This window comes from Bubalus kerabau, chromosome 10 (genome assembly GCF_029407905.1).
Source record: "Bubalus kerabau isolate K-KA32 ecotype Philippines breed swamp buffalo chromosome 10, PCC_UOA_SB_1v2, whole genome shotgun sequence".
NCBI classification, from domain to species: domain Eukaryota; kingdom Metazoa; phylum Chordata; class Mammalia; order Artiodactyla; family Bovidae; genus Bubalus; species Bubalus kerabau.
Genome location: NC_073633.1, coordinates 93,609,595 through 93,629,281, shown reverse-complemented (window position 1 = coordinate 93,629,281; position 19,687 = coordinate 93,609,595). Strand labels below are relative to the sequence as shown.

The 19,687-nt window shown below is 52.6% G+C and overlaps 1 protein-coding gene across 1 annotated transcript in view; it reads right to left on the bottom strand.

Annotated features, from left to right (window-relative positions):
- Positions 1-4,519: 4,519 nt before the first annotated feature.
- Positions 4,520-19,687, bottom strand: part of TMEM63C (transmembrane protein 63C) — a 75,826-nt gene continuing 60,658 nt past the window's right edge. Inside the window, exons 17-26 of the mRNA XM_055536448.1 lie at positions 19,288-19,394; positions 18,216-18,302; positions 17,597-17,662; positions 12,887-13,049; positions 12,564-12,669; positions 12,027-12,194; positions 9,514-9,623; positions 8,039-8,044; positions 7,889-7,954; positions 4,520-4,720 (exon numbers count right to left, since the gene is read on the bottom strand). Coding sequence (XP_055392423.1) covers positions 4,520-4,720; positions 7,889-7,954; positions 8,039-8,044; positions 9,514-9,623; positions 12,027-12,194; positions 12,564-12,669; positions 12,887-13,049; positions 17,597-17,662; positions 18,216-18,302; positions 19,288-19,394 — 1,080 coding nt within the window. The remainder of the gene's footprint in view (positions 4,721-7,888; positions 7,955-8,038; positions 8,045-9,513; positions 9,624-12,026; positions 12,195-12,563; positions 12,670-12,886; positions 13,050-17,596; positions 17,663-18,215; positions 18,303-19,287; positions 19,395-19,687) is intronic.

The window sequence follows — 19,687 nt, the reverse complement described above, 5'->3', positions numbered from 1 at the left end:
CAGCCGGAATAGAGATCCAGTACTTGAGGCTTGAGAGAGGCTGAGCTGCTGGTTGTCAAGGCCACGATATCTCAGATGTTCAGAAATCAGCCTCTGTTGGAAAAAAAACCTGCGCGCTGTCTTCCCAGAAGCTGGACTCCACCACGCTTCCCCAGGGCCTTTACAGAGTGAGCTTTGCTGGCAGAGTCGGCCAGCACAGAGTTCCCTGACGGCTTTGGGAGGGTGGCCGGGAGCCGCCAGAAGCTTGGCCTCCACAGGCAGAGCCTCTGGGAGCCCAGGGCCCTTCTGCTTCCTCCCAAGCCCTGCAGACCCCAGCCCGGCACTCAGGGTGGTGCTCCAACACCCTCTTGGGCAGAGCCCCATGAAGCTGGCTCCTGGACTGCCCTGGCACCAGGCCTCCCTCCTGGCCGTCTGCCCAGTTCCCCTCCCCAACACCCCCCACCCCTGTTTCCAGGCCGTGGAACCCAGACCCTCTCGTCCGGCCAGGGTGGTCTTCCTGCTCTCCTCTCCACTGAAGTGTCTCTGTGGATTTCATCTGACTCCACTCGGAAACTAATAGTGTTGAGGGGACAGGGGTCCAGGGCGTGGGGCCTGGGCCCCTGGCCAGGCTCACACCACGGGCAGCTTTGAGCCCACGCCCATGAGTGGACCATGAAAGCCTGGGGAGAAGGTCCGGCAAGGGTGCTCCTGAGCACCCCTTGGAAATCGAGCCCTGAGAGTGCCCTCTGCCCTCACAGGGGGCAGTGACAGAGGAAGCCCCCCTCCATACCCCATTCCCTCTATCCCTGCAGCTGAATCTGCTCCATTCAATAATGGACTGAGCAATTGACTTCCCGTCCTCCTGCTTTCAGGGTGAGGTGACCAGTGCAGGGACATCGCGCTGCCTAGAGAAAGGCCCAGAATCCTGGTCTCCTAGGCGAGGACATGTCATTGTCCCCCAGGGTAGGGAAGTTTTCCTCCTTGTCATGGGCACGACAGCTGACATAACTACCCTTTGCTAGAGGGTTTTCTTGTTCCGTTCAGGCCTGACGTGGCAGCCCAAGTGCCCAACCTCTCCCTAACCTCTCCCTGCCCCTGTGTCGCTGGCCGAGGCTGGTACAGACCTGAGCCTCGCCTGCTGCCTCTGCCGGGGGCCTCCATGGGTCAAGTCCAGCTGCTCATCAGGCCAAGAGCCAGCTCTCAGGGAGCAGCACTCAGCCTGGGGCTTGTGCTGCCCAGGGGAGGCTGCCTGATGGCTTCTTAGGTAGCTCAGGGACCAGAAAGTTCTCATCTACTTCCCAGGTGGTACAGTGGCGAAGAATCCACCTGCCAATGCAGGAAACACAAGAGACATGGGTTCGACCCCTGGGTCAGGAAGATCCCCTGGAGTAGGAAATGACAACCCACTCCAGTGTTCTTGCCTGAAAAATTCCACGGACAGAGGAGCCCGGCAGGTTACCGTTGTGGAGTCGCAGAGAGTCAGATACAACTGAGCACACACTTTAGCAGACGGGTCAGGGGACTCTCAGAGCACCCGCAGTGGACTTCTGGTCTCCCCAGGAGACCAGGCAGTGCTTGCCAGGCCTCCTTCCCCTTTGAGGCCAGGGGCCAGGGAAGGCCTCAGGGCTCAAGGGATTCCCAGGGGGACAGCTTTTGGTCTCAGGCGCCAAAGCCACAGCGCAAGACGTGTGCTCCAGCCTGGCCACCTCCGGGAGCTCCGGCTCCTTCCAGATGGATGGGAAGCCCTGCTGGGTGGGTTCAGACGCAGAGGCACAGGCCAGCTGAGGTTGGGAGGACTTGTTTATTCAAGGCACAGTCATAGCGTTAATAACAAGAAGGTTCGGCGTTCTGGCACATTCCTTAAGTGGTGGTGGCCAAGGGAAGTCCACACGCCCCACTGGGGTCCCCAGAGGATGCAATGCTGCTAATAGGCACTTTGCTTCCAGAAGCATCTGAGGAAGAGGCAGGCAGGTGTGGAGCTGCCCTAGGCCCAGGGAGGGGCGCTTCTCGAAGACTCTAGGCAATCGCCGGTTTGGGAGGCAGCTCCCTCCAGAGAGGAGCAGGTCTGAGGCTCTGGGGGTCGGGGGAGGCCGTGGGGGACAGATGGGGCAGGGGGCGGATGGGGAAGGGGGCCGTGGATGGGGTGGATGGTGGTAGGCGGAGGCCAGTGGGTGAGACCCGCATGGGCCGAGGGTGCAGGTTGGAAGGGAAATGCCCGAGGAGGGCCTGGCTGTGCCGTGGCGGGCCCCAGGCTCACCCACGCAGCCAGCAGCGGCCGCGCGAGGTGGAGCAGCTGTGGCCGGGGCCCCGGTTGATTGCCCTGGGTCTCCAGGAAGAGCAGAGACGCCAGGGGACTCCAACACTCCCAATACCCTCCCCATCTTCTCTCAGAACCAGGCAACCTTTGACGCAGGTTCAGAGCCGGCAGCTCCAGCCCTGCCGCCGTGTCATCTGCTGGGACCCTTCCCATACGCAGCTTCCGCAGACTTAGGGGGACGAGGCAAGAGCAGCCGCTGCAGGAATGGTCCAGCAGGGACCACGAGACGGGGGCTGGATGCCAGCAAGAGGTGCCAAGAGAAAGGGAGCCCTCAGGCCAACTTCCGGCAGGACATGCCCGCCGGACACCTGGGGGCTGGCGGTAGGTAGCGGGGCCGGAGTCACCACCTCCCCGTGGCGAACAGGGCTCCAGGCCGGGGGTCCTGACCACTCTGCTCTGGAGGGGACCCTTCCCCTTGACGGCTGGTGAAATGTTTAGGGAGCAGGCCTGTGGGGGCTGGGATAATTTCCTCCTTATTCAGACCTGGATGGGGTAAGACCCCCTCCTCCCCGCAGCTGACCCAGGCTCTCTCTGGAAATTAGCCCTCGTGCCGAAGTCGGGGCCGAGGTCTTGGTGGTGGGGTGGGGGCAGAGCAGGGCTTCTTGCCCCTCAAGTGCTATTTCTCCTCTGGGGTCAAGCTTGGAGCTTCTGGAGCCAGGATGTAGGCAGCAAGGGGAGCAGAAGTGAGGCTCAAGTGATCTGAGCTCAGGAGCACCCATGTGCCCAGGAGCTGGTGGTCAACACCCATGCGAGGGGGACCCGAGTGCCACCCTCAGGAGGTTGGCTGCAGGGATCCAGGCCTTTGGAGGACGGAGCTCAGGAGAGCTCTAGGGCACACAGACCCCGCCTGGCGCGGCTCGTCCTGGCCCACCGTGGCCCATGCAGCCCTTCTCTGTGTCTCCCTCGGCCTGGCCGCCTGGTGGTCCTGGTGGGCCACCTGTTCCCGGAGGCCAAGGCCTGCAACTCCCTGCCTGGGGTGAGGGTGCCACCAGAGTCCTTCCTACTCAGGATTCGGCTCCTCTGGTCCCCGGGTGGTGGCCGCCTTGGGAGGGAAGCCTGAGTCTGCCTGTCCATGGGGGACACAGCGCCCCCGACTCCACCACCCACAGGGAATCCGCAGTGTCTGAGCCAGGATCATGCCAGAGGCACTCTTCAGCCCAGAGTACAGGGCGGCCCGGAAAAGAGACATGGGTCCTGCTTGGAGCCCAGGGAAAGGCCAGTCAGTGCCTGGTCTGCAGCATGGGCTCTCACCCTAAACTATACCCCCCACCTTGGCTGGGGGCTTAGGCACTCAGATGGGTATGAGGCAGGGGCAGCTCTCAGCAGCCACATTCTTGACCTTGGGGGTCCTCTCATTAGGCCCTGGGGCTTGGGGGAGGCATATCTGGTTTCTCATCATTTGGCATTTTGGGAGAAGACACCCCCTCCTCCCCGCCACCCCGCCAACTCCATGAATTCTGCCTCTGCCCCTCCCACCTGACAGTAACCAGCCCAGGTTGCTTTCATCAGAATGCACACAGGTCCCATTTAATGAGCCCTGCTACCCTTGCAGGGACAGACAAGAGAACAAGTCTCTACCCTGAGGCTCCTGGGACCCCTGATGAGGAGCGGGGGACAGAAAGCGGCTCAGTCGCCTCCTTCCCGTCTAGGGTCTCAGCCATCCCTTCCTGCCGGTAGGGTGCAGGACTTTTTCCTTGCGGCTGTCCATGTGGGGAAGCTGGGAGGAGGTGGTCCTCTGTGTCTTGGGTCCTCCGCAGACTGCAGGGGAGGGATGGGGCTGCGAGGAGGGGTGGGGCGGGGCAGCCGCAGAAGCTCCTCGGGCAGGGCAGCTGGTGGAAGGGTGGGGAAGATCCCAGAGAGTCTTCTTCCTGCCTCCTCCTCAGGCACACCTTCTCCCTCGTGACCTCAGGAAAGCCCTCCAAGCCTTCAGTCTCTGTGCTCTGGGCTCCAGCCATTGTTGCCAAGAGGCGGGGCTTGCCTGTATCCTCCGTCCCATCCTGGGGGGGCCCTTCTAGACTGCCCAGCGTCTCCTGTTCGAGCTGGTCAGCAGGCCGGGGCCTCCACGTGGCCGAGAGATACAGCCAGGGCTCTGCTGGAGCCTTCCCAAAGTCTGCAGGATGTGTTGGGGGGTCGGGCCAGGGTGCCCTGCTGCCTCTCACTGCCAGGCCCTTCCCCTGGCAGCCACTCCCGACTGGAGTTGCCAGGTGGAGGCCTGGGTCCCGGTCAGTGATACTGGCTCTGGTCCCCCAGTTCCAGCCCTTCCTGGAACCGGGCCGAGTCCAGCTCCCTCGAAAAGGCCCTCACACCACTCTCCTCTTCTCCCTCTTCCGGCTGTCTGCTCATGGTGCCGTAGGTGGGCTGGGCTGGGGAGGAGGCAGGGGTCAGGTTCATCTCCGGCTCTTGCAGCACGGTGGCCACATACAGCTGCTCAGGACAAAGAAGGGAGATGGGACAAGGTCACACCCGGGGCGAGGCGAGGTCACGTCCGTCTGGGCACACCCTCCCCCCAACCCTGCCCACCCCACCCTGACGCTTGACCTTTCTCAGGGCCCCCACCCTCTAAGCCGTGGCTCCTTCCTCCTCCCCCGGCAGCCCGCGTCCTGGCCAGCCTGCCCAGTCTGCCTTCCCAGTTGCTCTCGAGCACGTCGCAGGCATCTATATGCTCCCTGGACTAGTCAGTGGTCTCCTAACTCCCAGTCCACTGCTCCTTCAGCACACGTGCCGTTCAGTCTTGGTTCCAGGTCCGGCTGAACCCAGGGGAAGATGACAGGCTCTCTGACACTGGGGTCTGGGGGGAACCCCCATTCCTGAGCTAGTGCACTTTCTACTGCAGCTTCAGAGATGCATCCAACACCCTTGGGCTGCATCACTGGCTGGCCTGTGAATGAGGATTTGAAACCGAGGCTGCCGTCTGAGGTCTTGGTCATGAGACCTGTGAAGTCCAGGCCCGGGCTCAGGAATGCCTGGGACAACAGCCGAATAGAAAAACACAAGAAGTAACAGGGATGGGGCTGTCTGTCGTCCTTTGAAGGGACTTTGAAACAAATTCCTTATTTTGAAAACAGGTAATTATTGGATAGAATGAAACCTTTTCTGTAGGAGTTTATTAGAGTGAGACTAAACAGCCCTTGGAGAAAGGCAATGGCACCCCACTCCAGTACTCTTGTCTGGAAAATCCCATGGACGGAGGAGCCTGGTAGGCTGCAGTCCATGGGGTCGCTGGGAGTCGGACACGACTGAGCGACTTCACTTTCACTTTTCACTTTCATGCATTGGAGAAGGAAATGGCAACCCACTCCAGTGTTCTTGCCTGGAGAATCCCAGGGACGGGGGAGCCTGGTGGGCTGCCGTCTATGGGGTCGCACAGAGTCAGACACGACTAAAGCTACTTAGCAGCAGCAAACAGCCCTAGATGATGAAGGAACATTTTTTTCTGCAATAGAATTCAGGTATTTTCATAGGGCCAAAGCCAACCCCACAGATGACTTTTGGGTCCTCCAGGAGAAATGGTAACTGAAAAATGGAAAAAGCCAGCAGTCATCCCTGAACCCGGGAGTCACTTTAGCATCATAAATGGTAATAAATGGGATATTATATATCTCCCGGTGTGACACAGAGCACTGCCAGTAATGTTCTAGGCCCTAGTGTTGAACTTGAATCTTCAATTCCAGCCTTTGAATCTAACTTCTAGTTTTCAGGAAATACAGGAGATACTGTAACCTCCTGTAAGATACCATGAAGAAACAGCCAGAAAAAGCCAGAGGATGGGGCCTTCTGCAGGACTACAGGCTTGGTCTCTCCGACAAGTCATAAAATAGAGATGGTGCTGAAATAAAAGGGACATGGGCAGGGGCCAGATTAATCCAGCACAGACCCTGGAGTGGATCCTGGTTTGGATGAGCTGCAAAATATATTTCTGGAACCGTAGGGCAAGTTGAATATGGACTAGGTATTTGAAGAGGTAAAAACGTATATATGTAGGAAGACGGAGATTGTTAACTAAAAACACAGGTTATGAAACAGTGTGCAGTGTTATGACATTTTAGAAGAAATATATATCGCAAGAATATACATTGAGGTGTCAGTGGTCATTGTAGGTGGTAGAAATATGGACTTTTATTTTTTATTTTGGCTTCTTTGTTTTTTTCCCCATAGTTACCTACAACGCTCAGAAACCTCTGTTATAATAATGAAAGATTTAAAAAATCAATTCCAGTAATTTCTTTAAAAAAAAAAAAGCTCAAACTCTGGAGTCTAGCAGACCTGGTTCAAACTTTGTTCTGCCATTTTCTTGCACAGTAGTACCCTAGGGTCTAAATTAAGTCAGGTCTTTGAGCCTCAGTTTCCTCATCTGTAAAATGAGGATAAAACCCCCCACTGTGTGGGTTAAGTGCAAAGATCAAGAGCAAGAATGGTGAAGCATCTAGTTTGCAAGGTTTCAATAACCAACTGCTGACAATATTCTGGAAGGGTCATCTTAGAAGGGCCCTAGGAGAAATGCTTCGTGGAGAGAGACTCCTGCTTCGAAACCTTTGTCTCTCCTGGTACTGAAGTTCCGTCTCCCCTGCCACCCCCCAGAGCTCACTGGGCCCTCTCTGTGGGGCTCGCTTCAGAGCGAGGCCTGTAGTTCTGTGCGCCCGGCATGGGCACGTCCTCCCACTGCTGTCTAAGGGCTCCCCTCTCCCACCCACTCTGCGAGCGCTGCCCGCTCTGAAGTTGCACCCGGCCCAAAACTGTCTTTGGTTCCCCGATGCCCTGGATTCTCTCTTCTGGGCCTTTGCACAGGCTGGCCCTGTTCCTTGAGTGCTCTCCCCGACACCCTCTTCCATCTGGCAACCCCTAACTCTCCCGTGCCTGGAGTCTGGTTAGATCTCCCCTTTTCCAGGAAGCCTTCCCTGAGTGCCCAGGGCTGGCTGGTGCCCTTCTTCAGTGCTCCTCCAAGGCACCGTGGCATCGGGGCACGGGCCAACCCAGTACCCAGCTCAGTGCATGCCTCCACAGCCCAGCATCCATCCTTGTGGCCAGGTTTTGGCGAGTACTCATGCCCATCTCCAGGCTGAGCCACAGGGGTGGGAGCCAGTGCCCAGCCTGCTGGACCCCTGCACGTGAAGTCCAGCCTTGTCTCCTCTCAAGCTGACGGGCTCACTCGTCTTACCATTCCATGCAGACCTCCAATAGCTCGCGGCAGCTCTGTCCGCGCCATGCTGCCTGGCACCCGTGCCCTTGGCGGCAGCCTTCGGTCCTGAGGCCAAAGGACCCCAGCAGGCCCCTGCGTCTACACGACTGAGCTCGCTGAGGCTGAGTCCGCCCTGCCCTTTCTCTTCCTCTCTGAGCTCCTTCTATAGTGTGTCCTGGAGAAATTCTCGGATCTTCTATCATTCTGAAGGCTCTTCAGCCAGGGCCACGGCAGCAATCTGACCTGGGCCAAGTCCTGCTGCGTCAGAGGGGGGAGTCCCAGGCACCCCATCTCCTCCCCGATACCCAGGGTGGACTCTAACCGCTGGTGCCCCCACAAGGCTGCTGGAGAAGCCCATCCCTGTAAGCACCCCACTCCCCACCCCGACCTGTCCCAGGGCAAAGACACTGACTCACAAGGGAGGTTGGCGTGGAGGAGGTGCTGCTAGGCTCCAGGTCAAACACGGTCTCCATCTCCTCAGGCTGCGGCGGTGGGAGAGACAGGGAGGGTCAGTGAATGCGCCCCACCCCTGCCCTCCCCATATCCAGAGAAACCTGGACCCTAACCTCAGGCTTAAGGGGCCCCCTGCTCCCCTTCAACTCATCTTCTGTTTTTCCAGACCTGCAGCCCAGCTGGCCGGGCTGAACCCTCGGGGGACAGAGTGAAGACTGGGATGCTGGGGAGACCCTTCTGGAAGGTTCCATCCCCAAGGACCACGATGAGAGCTGTGGGAAGCTGTGGTGCAGATGACCCTGCTGCTTTGACTCCAGGAGAAGCCCTGACTTCAACAATACCCTCTTCCCTGCCAGAATTTCCCTTTTATCTGAGATGAAGGTCTAAGTCCCTTGTCACCTTCTGTCTCTAGAGTGGACACTTGAGCAACCAGATCCCATGGCATTGTTGCATTGGGAAGAGCCACAGATGTTGTCTGCCCAGGTACTTCGCTAGCACGGACTCAGGCCAGAGGATGGAGGAGGATCCGGGGAGAAAGGGAGTAAGCACCTATGCCAGGACCCCAGAGATGGGACCACCGGAAGCAAGAAGATCCTCTTCTCAGAGGCTCCCTTCTCCAGCTCAGTAGCATGCTAGTACTTGAAATCAACTTTCTTTCTTATTTAAATTTATTTGAAAAGGAAATAATTCACTATTATAAACAAAAATCTTGTGTCAGCTGCCATAAACAAGGTCAACTAGAAAAATAAAGGTGTAACCGTGAAAAACAGAAAATATTTCGGTCCACTGGAAATCATTCCAGTACGCTTCTAAAGTCACCCCACTTCAGGAAGTGCTGATCTAGAGCACATAGTTCTGTTGGCATGGATGGGTTCCCTTCTCTAATAACTGGCTGGGCCCCGAGACCCTAATGCTGGGAAAGATTGAGGGCAGGGGGAGAAGGGGGCAACAGAGGGTGAGATGGTTGGATGGCATCACTGAGTCAATGAACAGGAGCAAACTCCGGGAAATAGGAAGGACAGAAGGCCTGGTGTACCGCAGTCCACGGGGCTGCAAAGAGTCGGACACGACTTAGCGACTGAACAACAATACAGCAAAGAGTCAAAGGAGTCATGGGGCCCAGAGGACCAGGTCTCCCTTCCAGACAAGACCAGAGTATCCTGAGATTCTTCAAAGTGAGATGACTGTTCCACTTCCCCAGGGTCTCATTCTTACCACCCCCTCTTTTACTCCTTCACTCCATCCTTTCTCTCAACTCTCCATCCCTTGGAATGGCCCCAGCAGCTCTGTGGCTGGACAGGCTCACATCGTAGGAGGGATGGGCCAGCAGCCTGCAGTTTGGAGGAGACGTCAGAGTGGGGAAGAGGAGAGGACGACGTCTTCTGCCCTGGGAGGCGTGGTTCTGGGGCAGTGCAAGCACACACACAGAACGCACACCCAGCACCTTCTGCCCATCCCACCACCAGACAGAAAGGCAAGAGCCTCTCATCGCTCTGATGCTGTGGGCGCCCCAGGCAGAGGGGGGGTCCTCTAGCTGTGTGCGTCCCCGGGGAGAACTTGCGGGAGGAAAGGCAGGCTGGCAACTCACCTCATAGTTAGTCCTTTTCGACATCTTCCCCAGGAATGTGGCAACACAGGCCATTATTATGGAAACAATAAGGGTGGTGAGGGAGAAGATGGTGATGGCATGCTGGGACCCTGCAAGGAGAAGGAGAGGCGTGGGCTTGGTGCCTGAGGACCAGAGCTGTGTGCGGGGCGCTGGCAGAGATGCTGGCCCGGCTGACATATGCCTGGGGCCCTGGCCCGGCACCTGTGCAGGAGTTTGGAGCCCGGGGCAGAGATGTCTCTGCCCAGCTCTCCCCTTACCACATAATCTATGAGCCCCACCCAGGGACATCATCTCTCTGTGCTACCTGACCAGTTTAGAATTTGGCATCCGGCAGATTCCACGAAAAAAAATTCATTTACTTAAATAGCCGCTTAGGTGTCCATTAAGTGTCCCCCTAGATGTCAGCCACCTTCCATATCACGGTCCCTGGGACGTATCTGAGTCATTTATGTCACTCCCTCAGGTCACTCATTTATGTCCCTGTCCCCAAATGCAGTGACTGACCCACACCTTCCCTTGTAAGCCCTTCCCCCAACTTTTTAAAAAAATTCTTTTAAATTTTATATTGGAGTGGACTTCCCTGTAGCTCAAGCGGTGAAGAGTTTGCCTGCAATGCAGGAGACCCAGGTTCGATCCCTGGGTCAGGAAGATCCTCTGGAGAAGGAAATGACAACCCACCCCAGTATTCTTGCCTGGAGAATCTCATGGACAGAGGAGCCTGGCGGGCTACAGTCTGTGGGGTCACAATCGGTCGACTGAGTGACTGACATGAGGACTACTACGGTTGATTAACCGTGTGGAGTTAGTTTCAGGTGTACAGCAAAGGGATTCAGTTATTCATATACAGGTATCTATTCTTTTTCAAATACTTTTCCCCATACAAGTTATTACAGAATATTGAGCAGAGTTCCCTGTGCTATACAGTAGGTCGAGGTTGGTTGTCTGTTTTAAAAAATAGCAGTGTGTACATCTCCATTCCAAACTCCTACCGTGTCCCTCCTTGCTCTTCCCCCCTGGTAAACATAAATTCATTCTCTAAATCTGTGAATCTGATTCTGTTTTGTAGATAAGTTCCTTTGTATCATTTTCTGCATAGAAGCAATATCATATGAAATTTGTCTTTGTCTAACTCTCACAAGCCCTTTTGAAGTAAGCATACTCTGTCACATGTGCTAATAGCACGGAAAAGCAATTCAGAATTTAAAAGTCACTTATGTTTCGTTTGGGGATGTTTGGTAACTTTTTCACGACGGCAGTTTTCTAAGTACATGAATATTAAAAATCAGTCTTTACAGTCGGAAGTTATTGCAAAATGACATTTATCGTTGTGTTTTTATAAAAGCAAAAAATGGTAAACAACTTCAATATTCCAACAAGGGTGAACTGACTAAAATTGGCAGAAATTAATGCAGCCATTAAAAGACACGTGCTCTAACAGTATTTTAATAATGCAAGAAACTGCTCAGAGCGTAATGTTCACTGAAGAAACTCAGGCTGTAAGTCTGACTAGAATAAAACGGATCCACAGTTTTGTAAAGTCAATCTGTAAACCCCCTCCTACTCTGCCCTGTCCTCTAAAGCACATGCAGAGAGTGAGGTCTGGGAGCAGCAGACGGGAGGCTGTAGGTGAGATAACAGTCATTCAAACTCTAATCTTTCCATTTTTTTCCCCTAGTTTTGATAATAAATCTGTAGTCTTTTATACCTAGCAGAAAAGTCTTATTAAAAAATGAAGTCTGCCGGGGGCTTCCCAGATGGCTCGGGGTAAAGAATCTGCCTGCCAATGCAGGAGATACAGGAGACGAGGGTTTGATCCCTGAGAAGACACCTTGGAGTAAAAAACGGCAACCTACTGTCAATACTAAAGGAAATCAACCCTGAATATTCATTGGAAGGACTGATGCTGAAGCTGAAACTCCAATACTGTGGCCACCTGATAAGAAGAAGCGACTCCTTGGAAAAGACCCTGATGCTGGGAAAGATTAAAGGAGGAGGAGAAGGGGATGACAGGATGAGGTGGTTGGATGGCATCACAGACTCAATGGACATAAGTCTGAGTAAACTCCAGGAGTTGGTGATGCACAGGGAGGCCTGGAGTGCTGCAGTCCATGGGGTCACAAAGAGTCAGACACGACTGAGCGACTGAACGGAACTGACTGATGATAGATACTATAAAATTTTATTTCCTGCCAGCCTTGAGTTAGAATGAAGGAGTAGGATGTTTCTGTTGTGGTGGTGATTTCCCTGAAAATTGTAAACCGAAATGTCTACGGTTTGGACCACACCGGTGCTACCCTTAACTTCCAGGGTCAGCTGGGACTCTAACACGAGCCCTCTGGGTCTACAGAAGGCGCTGAGCGTGGCCGTGCTCCACGAGGAACACCTCGCTCCTCCTAGGGCTTGGTCTGCTTCGACAAGAGTCGTCGGTGAGGGGCGACTGAGCGGTGGGGGAACAGACAGAGGCGGGGTGGCCGGGGGGGCTCGGCACGTACCTAAGCGTAGGATGGAGAAGAAGAGCATCCAAACCAGCCCCAGGAGCGGCGCGAAGATGGCTTGGTGGATGGCGGCCATGTGGATCTGCTCATTGAGTTTGGTGGGCGCGTACGAGTAGTACATGTTATAGCGGTCCGTGACGTGCTTCATGCACAGGTAGAGCAGCCCTGGGGGCCGGCAGACGGAGGCAGGCTCAGAGGCCATCCCAAGACCCTCCCCTCCCCCGGGCCCGAGATGCCAGACGCAGGTCAGCCAGAGTGGCAAGGGGGCCAAGGACAGGCTGTGGGAGCCCCGTGGGGCCGATCTCACGTGCCCGGCTGCTTCCCTTGAATCCTAGAACCTATTCTGTCATTTTGGTTAAGTAGTCATTCCCTAACAAGCATCCTCTGTAAATAGCCATCCAACCCCGGCCCCCCTGACCAACCTGGCCCCCTCCCCTGCCCTTCTGATCGGCTGGCCCCGGGTCTCCTCCTGAGCCAGGAGGGAGCCGGATGCTCTGGGGCTCCCCCTGGGTGGGGGCCTCAGGGACAACTCACCGAAAGGAGCAATGATGGGGCAGGTGATGCTGTACGCCATCACCACGCTGAAGACATTCATCATCCACGCATACTCGCGCCCATACTGGAAGTCAATGGCCTGGTTCTGGGGCAGAAGGCAGGGTCCGCTTGGCATGGCTGCTTCTGCAGCTCCTCATCCGGCAAGGCAGCCTCCCCTCTGAGGCTGGTGTCGGAGGAGCACCTGGCCCCTTCCGCCCACCAGGGCTCCCAGGTCGCTCTGCACTTCTAACAGGCACCCCCCACTCCAACACCCGCCCAAGGGAAGCTCCAAGGCCTGTGTCAGGGAAGGGCCTGGCCCTCACCATTCGGATGTTCACTCTCTCTGGCTCCGACCTGGAGAAGATGAGGCGGATGGTGTACAAGAAGAGCGACCCCAGGCGCATCAGCTCCATGCCTGTGCCAATAAAGGCTGCCGTGATGACGTAGTTGACAAAGAAGGCGCCATTGTCTGGCAGGAACACACACCTGGGTGTGGAGGAGGGCGGGAGATGATGGCCACAGAAGCCGGAGAAGAGGGAGAGGGCAGAGATGTTGGGAGCAAAGAGGAGAGAGAGGAAGAGAATTGAAGGGATGGACAGGGGGTGGAGATAGAGATGGGGAGAAGAGCTTTCAAATACAGTCATCCCTTGGTATCCGCGGGTGGTTGGTTCCAGGAGCCCCCGCGGATATCAAAATCCAGGGATGCTCAAGTCCCTTATATGAAAATGTCAATAATATTTGCAGATAACCTATGCCCATCCTCCTTTGTACTCTTGTCTCTAGATTATCTGTAATACTAACACAATGTAATCAGCTGTAAATACAACTAAACGCTATGCAAGTGGTTGCCTGCACACGGCACATTCAAGTTTTGCTTCTGGAAACTTCCTTGAATTTTTTTCCCTGAATATTTTGATCTGCAGTAGGTCAAATCTGAAGATGTGGAATCCGTGGACATGGAAGGCTGACTGTATACATGTGTTTCCAGCCCAATGTAATTTAAACAAGGGCCTTTTGAACAAGGATAGGGGTGGATGGGTTAGGAGACACATGTACTGGCTTGATCTACAGAAGGGCTGTGAAAGAAAACAAAAATAAAGAAGGGCTGTTTGACTGGATCCACAGACCCTGGAGAGTTCACAGGTAGACTTTTGGGGGTCTGTGACCTTGAATAGGGAAAAGATTGCATCTTCACTTTCTGCAGTTTAGCACTTCCTTCCATGAAGAGGGTGGGCAACAAATCACAGGCATGCCAGCCATGGCTGTGAGTCTGTCGCCAGTTGAAGTGAGGTATTTTCATATCATGTTGTATTTATTGCTGAGCGCTCACAACACCATTTGCATTCATCATCTCTTCAAAATGATGCTAGTTATTAGGCCACTACATTAGACATGTTAAATTCGCATGATTGAGACTTTCCTGTCTGCACACGTGTAGCCAGCTGGCCAACTTCAGCTAAGAGCCATTCAGCCACCTGAATGGATTGTCGCACTGCATGTTCTCACATTGGTGACCCACGCATCTCTGTCATCTACACAGTTCTGATAACTCCCTCAAGAAGAAAAATCTGTGAGTCCCTGCACATATTTCAGAACTCCTTCAAAAGCTATTCTTTCTTGAGGGCATCAAAGGTGAGTCATGAACTCACAACTCTTCTCCTTCTCAAATATTTACAAACTGTATTAAAAATAACGACCTAGCCAAAGATGAACTCACTCATCTTGGGAAAAACTAAGTTTATTACAATTATAGTTTAATTGTAGAAAGCTTGGAGAATTCTGGCTCTTGCCCTGTAAAGCAAGCTATGAAAGGTTGCATGGCATTGGCAACAGCACATCTTTGAAAAATTGGGACTTTCAACATTTGTAACCCTAAAAACAAAACAAAGCCAAACAAAAAGAGAAACTGGCTGGACGTCCAAGACCTGCATGTTGCCTTGTCAAAAATCCACTCCTCTGTTCCAGTTGAATGTTCTTCTTTTAGCTAATTAACATCAATTTTCACATGGATGGCTTTAAAACAATAAAATGTAACTTTTGCTTGCTTCCATTTAGAATGCATTGACCTATTATTAAATGTATTAACAGAGATTGTATTATACATTTGAATTCTAAAATATTTTCAGTAACTATATTTTGACATAACCGGTTTTCGTTATAGCCCAGGTATTTTGTACATTTAAAGAACTGGGCTTCCTGGGTGGCTCAGTGGTAAAGAATCTGCCTGCCAATTCAAGAGACATGGGTTCAGTCCCTGGTCCGGGAAGATCCCACATGACCCGGAGCGACCAAGCCGTGCATCTTAACTATTCAGCCGTACTCTAGAGCTGGGGAACCGCAACTTCTGAGCCCACCTGCACGACTACTGACACCCGAATCCTAGAGCCTGTGCTCAACGAGAGAAACCACCGCAACAAGAAGCCCACGCTGCAACAAAGAGCAGCCCCCGCTCTCAGACTAGAGAAGAGCCTGTGCAGCAGTGAGGACCCAGCACAGCCAAAAATTAATAATTTTTTAAAAAGAAATCTAATCAGAATCAACCCAACATTGTACAGCAATTATCTTCCAATTAAAAAAATATATATAAGAAATCTACTCAGAGTGTATATAAAACTGGCAAAATCTGAACACGCTCTGTGGATTGCATCAATGTCACTTTCCTGGTTTTGATACTGTACCTTAGTTATGCAAGATGTGACCATTGGGGGAAACTGGATGAAGGGTGTATCAGTTCAGTTCAGTTCAGTCACTCAGTCGTGTCTGACTCTTTGCAACCCCATGAATTGCAGCACACCAGGCCTCCCTGTCCATCACCAACTCCCGGAGTTCACTGAGACTCACATCCATTGAGTCAGTGATGCCATCCAGCCATCTCATCCTCTGTCATCCCCTTTTCCTCCTGCCCCCAGTCCTTCCCAGCATCAGGGTCTTTTCCAATGAGTCAACTCTTCGCATGAGGTGGCCAAAGTACTGGAGTTTCAGCTTTAGCATCATTCCTTCCAAAGAACACCCAGGGCTGATCTCCTTTAGAATGGACTGGTTGGATCTCCTTGCAGTCCAAGGGACTCTCAAGAGTCTTCTCCAACACCACAGTTCAAAAGCATCAATTCTTCGGCGCTCAGCCTTCTTCACAGTCCAACTCTCACATCCATACATGACCACAGGAAGAACCATAGCCTTGACTAGACGGACCTTTGTTGGCAAAGTAATGTCTCTGCTTTTCAATATGCTATCTAGGTTGGTCATAACTTTCCTTCCAAGGGTAAGCGTCTTTTAATTTCATGGCTGCAGTCACCATCTGCAGTGATTTTGGAGCCCAGAAAAATAAAGTCTGACACTGTTTCCCCATCTATTTCCCATGAAGTGATGGGACCAGATGCCATGATCTTCGTTTTCTGAATGTCGAGCTATAAGCCAACTTTTTCACTCTCCACTTTCACTTTCATCAAGAGGCTTTTGAGTTCCTCTTCACTTTCTGCCACAAGGGTGGTGTCATCTGCATATCTGAGGTTATTGATATTTCTCCCGGCAATCTTGATTCCAGCTTGTGCTTCTTCCAGCCCAGCGTTTCTCATGATGTACTCTGCATAGACGTTAAATAAGCAGGGTGACAATATACAGCCTTGACATACTCCTTTTCCTATTTGGAACCAGTCTGTTGTCCCATGTCCAGTTCTAACTGTTGCTTCCTGACCTGCATATAGGTTTCTCAAGAGGCAGGTCAGGTGGTCTGGTATTCCCATCTCTTTCAGAATTTTCCACAGTTTATTGTGATCCAGACAGTCAAAGGCTTTGGCATAGTCAATAAAGCAGAAATAGATGTTTTTCTGGAACTCTCTTGCTTTTTTGATGATCCAGCAGATGTTGGCAATTTGATCTCTGGTTCCTCTGTCTTTTCTAAAACCAGCTTGAACATCTGGAAGTTCACGGTTTACATACTGCTGAAGCCTGGCTTGGAGAATTTTGAGCATTACTTTACTAGCGTGTGAGATGAGTGCAATTGTGTGGTAGTTTGAGTGTTCTTTGGCATTGCCTTTCTTTGGGATTGGAATGAAAACTGACCTTTTCCAGTCCTGTGGCCACTGCTGAGTTTTCCAAATTTGCTGACATAGTGAGTGCAGCACTTTCACAGCATCATCTTTCAGGATTTGAAACAGCTCAACTGGAATTCCATCACCTCCACTAGCTTTGTTCGTAGTGATGCTAAGGCCCACTTGACTTCGCATTCCAGGATGTCTGGCTCTAGGTCAGTGATCACACCATCGTGATTATCTTGGTTGTGAAGATCTTTTTTGTACAGTTCTTCTGTGTATTCTTGCCACCTCTTCTTAATATATTCTGCTTCTGTTAGGTCCATACCATTTCTGTCCTTTATCAAGCCCATCTTTGCATGAAATGTTCCTTTGGTATCTCTGATTTTCTTGAAGAGATCTCTAGTCTTTCCCATTCTGTTGTTTTCCTCTATTTCTTTGCATTGATCGATGAAGAAGGCTTTCTTATCTCTTCTTGCTGTTCTTTGGAACTCTGCATTCAGATGCTTATATCTTTCCTTTTCTCCTTTGCTTTTCACTTCTCTTCTTTTCACAGCTATTTGTAAGGCCTCCTCAGACAGCCATTTTGCTTTTTTTGCATTTCTTTTCCATGGGGATGGTCTTGATCCCTGTCTCCTGTACAATGTCACGCACCTCTGTCCATACTTCATCAGGTACTCTATCTATCAGATCTAGTCCCTTAAATCTATTTCTCACTTCCACTGTATAATCATAAGGATATATAGGACTTTTTTTTTTGGCAATTTCCTTTGAATCTACAATTATTTGAAAAAGTTCATTCAGAGCAGGAGTCCCTGGGCTTTACCCCCAAAGGGGTTCATGGCACAGGAAACGTTAAGAGGCTGCCTAATGAGAATGTTGGCACGCATTCATGTCTACCTATATGAGCAGATAAAGGATAGGCATATCCAGCTGGTATGAACCCACAAAAGCCCCGGTGAACACTGGGAGTACGCCTGAAACATGCGCTCTAGTACTCACTGGAACCTGACGGATGCCTGCTCCAGATAGTAGATGTCAAAGAGCCAGTGCAAAAAGACGTCCAAACTAGAAGCAAGAATAAAGCAGACCCTCCATTAGTGAATCGATGAACTAAGGCCTGGGGTTCAATTTCTCTTAGGCTGGCTTCCCTCCTTCCAACCTCCCTTGCCTACTCCCCGAAGACTCTCGCACCTTAATATTCCAGCTGGCCAATCGACACTGCCTCTCTTTTTAATGCTGCCCACCCTGTCCCTGACTCTTTGACCTTTCCACTCAAGGACTCCCCTCCAGCAAACCTCCGCCAGCCTTTTCTCCCACAGCGCTCTCTCCCTCTTCTGAATTTCTACTGCACATTTCCCCCACCTTGGGCTGCCAGGCAGCTGGGAGGGATGGCTTGTCTCCACAGCTGGATGATAAGCACTCTGAGGGCAGAGTTCACGGCTGACTGCTTAGAGTTCACATGATACCTGGCTCATGCTAGGCTCATGACAGGCACTGGACTGTCATCTGAGGAATGGATTTGCAGCAACCACAGGTGGGCCTACAGTATCTGAAGGAGGAGGTTCCGACTCTAGGGTGAGCCTGGCTGAGAGAGGAGAGATAATTGGAGGTGAGGTACCTGGTCAGTCCCATAGAGGGCAGAATGACCACCATGAACACCAGAAAGACATAGCACTTGTGCACTATGATCAGATTCTGACTTGTTCTAGAAGGAAACAAAGAGAGACATGATAAGAACCAAATGACTGACTACAGAATGGAGAGAGAGAGAGACGGCTGCCTGGGCTAGAAAGCAGTTTCATAGCACGTGCCAATGCCATCTCCACAGCACACTGAGAGCCGTGCTGTGTCTGGGAGCAGCAGGAAAGAACGGCATGATCAACTAGTGATGTCTGCCGTGGGCAGAGGAAAGGGAAGGGAAGGCTCACACATACCATACACTTGACGCCCCTGTTGCAGGGACATCACTAACAATACTCAGAATCCTTGCAGCATTTCAATAAGCAACATGAGCCTTGGCCGTAGGAAAGCCCAGGAAGGATTTCTGTTAAGAGAAACCTCCTGGCTTACTGCCTGATAGGATGATAGAAACTTTGGGAGCAAGAAATAACTTTTGAGACCCATGCAGCCTTCAGTCCAAAGCAGGTCCATTTTGCCCCAAGATATAGTATATACTTCCTAACTAATTAGCTCCTACCACAGAACTATTAGGGCTAATAAACAGGGAGGGGCTCTTTGATTGTTTAAAATATGGCACCATATGGGCTACACGGGTCTTCAGTCAGATTGAGGGCATGGGCTCCTCTGAGATGACCGTAACAGCCTTTCTAACATTTTTCAGACAAGTCCTGTTTTCTTGCTCCCATCCTCCGCCCTCTCCCTGGCATTCCTGGCACTGGCCATTTCTGCCCACGGCTCCAGGCCCTCAGTGTATGGCTGGAAGATGAGGGAGCAGCCTGAGGAGGGCTTGGTTTCAGGTATCTCAGCATCCCTGAGACAAACCAGTCCCCTCTTTCCAAAGACAAAAGTATCTGTTACTTTTTGGGGATGGTTTTGGGCATCAAAGCCATCCTGCATCAATTCCATTCCCCAGGTGAGACAGGAAGCTGGAGCACAGGGCTGGTGGGGACGGGGGAGTGGGGAAAGAAGCTGGTGCCAAGGGAAGGATAAGAGGGGAGCCCCCAGCTCACCTTGTCCAGTGGGCTTCAAGGAAGGCAGAGAGGTAGACGATCAGAGGCAGTGTCACGGTAAAGGCCCAGAGCAGCACAGACGGGAAGAACTGGGTCACGATGGGGCTCTGTGTGGGTGGATGGAGGCGGGGCAGACAGACGTCAATGCGAGAAGCCCGCTCCCCGTCACAGGCCTCCCCTGCCTTCTCCCACACCTCTGGCCACTTCTCCAGCTCAGTCCCAGAGCAGGCCTCGTGTCCCTGAGGCTGCACAGTGGGCTGGGGCCTTTCTCACTCAGAATCTGCCTGGCTGGGGCAGCCAGAGGCTGACACCTCAGCGTCAAGGGGCATCCCCAAGGGGTGCAGGCCTCCTATGCTGACGTCACTGGAGGGACGGCCTAGTCTGACCCCACCGACTTGGC